The 7,332-nt window shown below is 37.5% G+C and overlaps 1 protein-coding gene across 1 annotated transcript in view; it reads left to right on the top strand.

Annotated features, from left to right (window-relative positions):
- Window positions 1-7,004, top strand: part of waca (WW domain containing adaptor with coiled-coil a) — a 52,852-nt gene extending 45,848 nt beyond the window's left edge. Inside the window, exons 12-13 of the mRNA XM_016456944.1 lie at window positions 6,315-6,442; window positions 6,536-7,004. Coding sequence (XP_016312430.1) covers window positions 6,315-6,442; window positions 6,536-6,605 — 198 coding nt within the window. The 3' untranslated portion in view covers window positions 6,606-7,004. The remainder of the gene's footprint in view (window positions 1-6,314; window positions 6,443-6,535) is intronic.
- The last annotated feature ends 328 nt before the right edge of the window (window positions 7,005-7,332 follow it).

Raw genomic sequence — 7,332 nt, 5'->3', positions numbered from 1 at the left:
GATTATCATGTTTATTGCGCTGAAATCATGCGTTTTAAACCATATGAGTTTAAACTTCTGATATACGATTTTCTGAGTAGGGTTGTGCCGATAGACGATAGTATCGTGTATCGACGATAGTCAGAGATATCGACAATAGCAGATCTCTTTGTCGATAGTCAAGGGCTTATCTCGCTTATCTCCTATAAATGTATTAAATTATTATTATTATTATTATCAGGCGGCCTATTATATTATTATCAAATCTGAATGGCCTATATTTTAACCAAGCCCTCACTAACTGCGTTTAATGCCACAATTATGTTAGAACGCATCTCATCCTTGTGTCTGTGGCGGTGTGTTGGGCTTGTCATGGGGCGCGCGGTCCGGAGCTCTGTATGACTGACGTCCGTTTAATTTAACTTTACTCCAAATATATGAACTTACCTGTTTTAAATACTTTTATATTTAACGTGTTCGTTTATGTCCAATATTTAGTGTTAAACTGTTGGTCTTTAAAATAAATCTATTTTGATTTTCACAGTTGACTGATTTTGCAGACCTTTAAGACTGATAACGTCCGTGCTCAGATGTGGCATACTTGTAACAGGACGCGTGGTTCTTATAGCCATGTATGACTGTTGTATCCGAATATATATGAACTAGCTGTTTTAAATATTTTTATGTTTAACTTGTTAGTTTATCAGTATGTTTGATAGTAAATTATTTTTATCATTGGTGCTTTCATGGGTTCTCTCGCGTGCGCCCGCGCGGTTTAAAACACCACATAGTTATGAAATAACCTATGACAAGTACAGAGATTCTCTCTCTTGCCCCCACTCACCCACGCACGATAATATCGTGTATCGGCGATCTGACAATTTGAAAAATGACCATATCGCCCAACACTACTTTGAAGTATAGATGTCTAAATAAGCTTGTAGCTATAAAGTATTTAAGTAAATATTGCTTCAGATTTTTCCAAGTAATCTTAAATAAACTGTGTAGAAGAATAATCTGTTATTTAGATGCAGTATTTTGACAGGTAATTGGGATGTGCTAGCTAGTCTGTACATTTATCTGAACAAGTAGTCGACTTACTGGCCTTAAAAAAAGCCGTTTAATTAGACTAATTTCAGCCCCAATCAGACACAATTCTAATGGGATGTAACAAGTATTTTGGTGGAACGCTCACACAGAGTCATCTGTTTGAACATGGCTTTAACTTTAAAGGGGATTTAGTAAACCAGTGTTGTTTCCCGCAGACCCATTTTATCAATCTGATTTATTTCAGTGTTAGGTTTTTGTTTACTTTTTGACTGCTGCTTGTCTTCACCTTTTGTTCTTGCTTTCTTGCTTCATTCTGTGTGTTCTCTGTGTCTTTGTAGTTCTCACGGCTGCAGTAACTCAGGCTTCGCTGCAGTCCATGCTCCATAAGATCCTGACTGCTGGTCCGTCTGCCTTCAACATCACGACTCTGCTCTCGCAGGCTACTCAACTGTCCAGCCAAGGTACATACACACACTCTGCGGTCTCTCTCATACTACCTCTTACTCTCAAAGCTGCTGTGTTTTTTGTTTGTGCTACAGTGCCATCCAAATTAAATGTCTTTGACACATGTGGTTTTAAGGTCTGCTCTGTTTTGTGACCTGATCTTGAACTTCATAACTTGAGCTCATGGGTTTGATTTGTTTTTGACGTGAGATTGTGTTGCTTGTGTTGCCAACTCATGTCCGCTGTGTGGTTCTGAGTCAGCTTCCTTGAGTTAGCAGATGGAGTTGGTAGCTTAGCAAGGATCGCGCACACAGGCTTGGCTGCTGCTGTCTGAGCAGATAATGGTGAGCCATGTGGGCCTCACAAATGATTTCTGGTTTTAACACAAGTAGCTTTATGTATGGATTTGTCATGCAGCATCTGTTATTTGGCAATGTCTAAATTACATGTTGAATTGCATGTTCATAATAATGATATATCATAACTAATAGATTTTATGTAAATACTTTTTGAACAAATGTCTGTGTATTTGACCTTTCAAGCGCAGTAATTCTTAAAAGAGAACTCAATTTGGTTCTGTGCACATTTGCATTTCTTTTTTTTTTTTTTACTTTTGAATATCAAGCCAGTGTTTCCCACATTATTTTTGTGAGAATATGGTGGATCTCAGCCCAAGATCTAAGAAAAAATTTACATTTTAAAGTTAAATGCAGAGTAAAATTGGAAACTCCAACCCCTTTTCAGTCACCAAATTGCAAAAAAAAAAAAATCTGCATTGATTTGTACCTGGACATCAAAGTGGACTCTAACCTCATTAGTTGTGATAGTTTCTCAATCCAAATTACAAATGAAGTAAGATCAGACGTATTCTACCATTAGTTTTCAGATATTCCAAATGCAGTCTATGGATAAAATTGTTTTATAAACTAGGAGACAGTATCTCTGTGCTTTGATCAGGAAGTTGGTGTTTCTCTAGTCTTGTATAGCAGAAATGTATTGTTAAAAAATAATCAACAACTTTTCTTACTGATGCAAAAAAAAAAATTGTTGCTTATATAAAGGCTTTAACATTTTCCCCCATGTTTATGTTTAGGAAAACAGTAGGTCAGACTGCTTCTTAGCCTGTTAATGGCCTCAGTGTGTCCATAGTGTTTCTACACTGTAAGGGAGTTTGTATTTTTTTTATAGCAGAACTATAAAGTGTTAAAAAAAATAATCAACATAACTGAATGTGGGCATTGAGTAATTTTGTAGTCAATACTCATTTAGTCAGGTACTCATTTTAGTGCTTTATTTTTGAAAATCAATCTAGTTCACACTACATCTCTGTAATGATTTTAAGTTAAATCTTTTCATTGCTAGAACATCGAGATTTAAAAAAAAAAAAATCACCCAGAGCTTACATAGAAACCAATTTGAAAAGTAGACTAATGCATCACAAAAAAAAACTAATTTTTGTTTCCCATGTTTATATTTAGGTAAACAATAGGTCAAAGTGTGTTAATTGCCTCAGAGAGTGGGGCATTAAAAATAAAGTATTTTTGGTTCTTCCAATGACGTGCCTAAAAGCACACACTATCTCATCATATCAATGTCACCTATCCACAGTGCTGAACAATGATAGGAATGTATATTTAGTTGTTTAACTGAAGTTGCAAAGAAAAGTTAGTTTGCGCATTGAGTTCTAGTTTCATATATGTAGTATTAGTGAACATTTGATTACTTAAACTCTCATCCCCAATGTTATGTTGGTATTATTTTTAAACTATTTGTATTTATTTAGTTTATAAGTGTGTGTGTGTGTGTGTGCGCGTGTGTGTATATGTATTTATTTATTTTTTTTCCAGTTTTAATTTCAGGTTGATGGGGGTTTTCTTGGTTTTTGTTTTTTTTTTGTAAATTTGTGCTATTATCGTTAATAAATATACATTTTAGTAAATTTTTTACTGCTTCGGCTTTCATTTTAATTTTAAGTTCATATTTTAATATTCTAATATTTAGATTTTATTTCAACTTTACTTTAATTAACAATGTTTTGAATTTTGTTATAGTTTGTGTTATAACACAAACTAGATTTGAATCAGAGCCAGAACCGTGTTTGTTAACCAAGTACATGCCTGTTGTTTTTAGTTTAGGCATCTCTTCACCCTCTTATCTCTTTTTCCTCTCTCTCTTTGTCCTGTGGAGTAGCCCAGCAGTCCAGCCAGTCTCCGATGTCTCTGACGTCAGACGCTTCCTCTCCTCGGTCATACGTGTCTCCTAGAATCAGCACGCCACAGACCAACACAGCCTCCCTCAAACCGCCCCTCAGCACCACGCCAGTCTCCTCACAGACCAAGGTATACTGCTGTCAAATGAGATGACCAATGTCACAAACGAAAGTATGATTTTGTAACACTTTTCTCACTATCTTTCTCAGATGAACGCTTTGACCGTTAAGTCCAGTTCTCTTCCTCCACCGTCGTCCCAGCAGTCCCTTTCCACAGACAAACATCACGACAATGGCAACTCTCCACGGATGCTGCAGAGACAGAGGTGACTTAATTTGGAAATTACTAAACTGATTAATCAAAACTTTATAAATTAAAAACTGCAAAATTAAAGTTTAATATAAAGGCTTATGGTTACTGAACTGCCCACTGCATACCTCAGCAACCATATTTGTAGTTTAAAGTGGCTTGTTTTGTGGTGTTTGACTGCCATCTTCTGGCTGTTTGTGATATTGCTGATTTTGATGTTTTAGGATCACATTAAATGAATGTATTTGTAAAAACCTGATGCTGACAGAGAAGTTGTGCATAAAAAGTAGTCGTTTCTTAAATCAGAAAGACATTGACCCATCCACTGTTTGTGATTTGCAGCAGTCAGAGAAGTCCGTCTCCAGGTCCAAACCACATGGGCAGTAACAGCAGCAGTAATAATGGTGGTGGTGGTGGTCAAGGACCAGGTGTAGTCAGCGGAGCAATGACCCCGGGTTCAGTACCTGCCAGCACAGCTCCAGGCAGAGCAACATGTTCCTTTACACCCACACTGGCCGCTCACTTCAATGAGAACCTCATCAAACATGTGCAAGGGTGGCCCGCGGAGCACGTGGAGAAACAGGTTAGCATGAATGTTTTTTTTGTGAATATTTCATACTTTTATTCAGCAAGTATGCAATAAATTTGACCAAAAGTCACAGAGACAATTGATTTCGATTTCAAATAATTGCTGTTTTCTTTACCTTTCTATTCCTCAAAATCCTGACAAAAAAAATAAAATAGTTTTGACAAAATATGAAGCAGCTCAACTCTTTTCAATATTGATAACAAGAAGAAAATTTAGCTGCAAGCAACGATATCCTGAAGCGGCAAAAACGGCAGAAACTGAATGAACATGAAAAACAGCCGATTCAGAATTATAGATGAGAATGAACTCAGAATTAACAGAAGTTCAAATGACATTGAATACAGCATGAATAAAAAACATTTATTTATAGTGCTGATCTGGATAATAAAGTAATCAAAACGGTTCAAGATATATATCATAATGCTTTGAATTTTTGAACTGGTGGTGGCGCTATAGACTTGGTCCTAGAGAGCCCAAAGTTGGTCAGATCACTATTCATGACCATCTCTGCAAGTGTGCCAAGTTTCATAATTTTCCTGTGTTCCCTTCATAGGGCTGACATAGACTCCCGTTCGAGAGGAATAATAATAATAATAAAGAAAACATAAACAATAGGAGCTACAGGCCCTTCGGGGCTTGGGCCCTAAGTATTTCTTGAGAAGCAAATCAGCATATTAGAATGATTCCTGAAGGATCATGTGATGCTGAAGAAGTAATGCCTGCTGAAAAGTCAGCTTTGCCATCACGGGATTAAATTATATTTTAATACATTACAAATGTATTAAATAAAAGAAAATTACATTTGAAAATATAAAAATATAAGAAAAGTTATTTTAAATTGTAGTAATATTTTACAATATTGCTGTTTTTATTGTATCTTAAATCCGATAAATGCTACCTTGGTGGCTATAACTTAAAACATTTTTTAAAAATCTTACCGATTTTTACTGTTAACAGCTCAAAAAGTGAAAAAGAAAGCAAATAAAGAAACTGTGGAAAACAAAAAGCACAGAGTTTCTAGTTCTCTTAATACTGACCATCTGATCACTCGAGGGGTCTTAACAGGTGTAAACAGGGTCTCGGAGGACATTTCAGGAACAGGTTAGCACCATGTACAGCCTCAGTTGACAAAAACACATTACTCACCCTCATGTCGTTTTAAACCTGAAAGACCTTCGTTCATCTTCGGAACACAAATCAAGATAAATATGAGGAAATCCGAGAGCTTTCTGACCCTGCATAGACGGCAACGCAACTGACAAGTTCAAGGCCCAGAAAGGTAGCAAGAACATCGTTAAAACAGTAGTTAAAATAGCAAGAGAAGAAATTTTTGAATAAAGTCGTGATTTTTGTTTTCTTTGCGAAAAAACAGTATTCTCGTAGCTTCATAACATACCGGTTGAACCACTGATGTCACATGGACTATTTGAACGATGTTCTTACTACCTTTCTGGGCCTTGAACTTGTCAGTTGCGTTGCTGTCTATGCAGGGTCAGAAAGCTCTCGAATTTCATCAAAAATATCTTAATTTGTGTTCTGAAGATGAATAAAGGTCTTACTGGTTTGGAATGACATGAGGGTGAGTAATTAATGACCGAATTTTCATTTTTGGCTGAACTATCCCTTTAAGTATTGGGCTACTGCACACAAATCATTGGCATTCATCTGCATGCTACCGAAATACAGATGTTTTGCTGCATGGCTAACAATTTACATACTGCTCTCCCATCCAGGCCTCGCGGTTACGTGAGGAGGCTCACACCATGGGCAGCATCTACATGTCAGAGAACTGCACAGAGCTGAAGAACCTTCGCTCACTGGTGCGAGTGTGCGAGATCCAGGCCACATTGCGGGAGCAGAGGTCAACGCATTTCACTTTCTCATATACCAAAGCATGTGACACCATTATAATGCAAATTTACTAACTTGGCTCTCCTTTTCTCTTTGTCGACAGGATACTGTTTTTGAGACAACAAATTAAAGAACTTGAAAAGTTGAAGAATCAAAATTCCTTCATGGTTTGAGGAACTCTGGGTTTGCAATGTGGTCTTGAAACAGGAGGAGAGAGGTGTAGGTGAATGAGTGGGCAAAACCCATTTCATGCGCGCGGAACCCTGGAGAACTGACGTTCTGTTGCGTTCTGCTCTGGGCCCAGTCTTACATTAAACAAGCTGCAGCGAGGTCTTGCTTGGACTGAGCGGGGGGGGGCAGAGAGGTTTTCGGAGGAGCTGCCCTCGCCCCATCCCTGTACATGTAGATTATTTGTAGATGTTATTTCCATGTTGTAAATATATTTTGTAGATGAAGCCATGTCTATCAAAACCATGTCCAGTCTAATCAACACCAAGGCAGACTGGGATCTCAAGTGCCCTCATTGCCACCATATGTTGAACTCTTGACTGCAGATTTTTAAGTGACATGATAAAAAAAACAAAACAAACAAAAAAATGCTCTTCAGATATACGATCGGTGAACCATTGCCTTGAGCATGTACCAGACCTGCATGGAAAAGGTGGACTAGTCGACCGGGACATTTAACGAGGACGATGACGTACACACTCTCTGTCTTCTCACAACTGTGCACACGTATCCACCGGTTCATTTTTTTCTCGCTACATATGAAAAATGGTAGTAATGCTACATGGTTATTTGGTTAGTTTATCTATTTCTCTCTCTGGTTGCACTATAATGGTTTCATTCCCTCACCCCATGCCTTTTGAGGGGGTTTACATCATGTTTGTCCACAATGGT

Source organism: Sinocyclocheilus anshuiensis, unplaced genomic scaffold (assembly GCF_001515605.1).
Source record: "Sinocyclocheilus anshuiensis isolate Anshui unplaced genomic scaffold, SAMN03320099.WGS_v1.1 scaffold647, whole genome shotgun sequence".
Classification (NCBI taxonomy): Eukaryota; Metazoa; Chordata; class Actinopteri; order Cypriniformes; family Cyprinidae; genus Sinocyclocheilus; species Sinocyclocheilus anshuiensis.
This window is presented reverse-complemented; position numbering and strand designations above follow the sequence as displayed.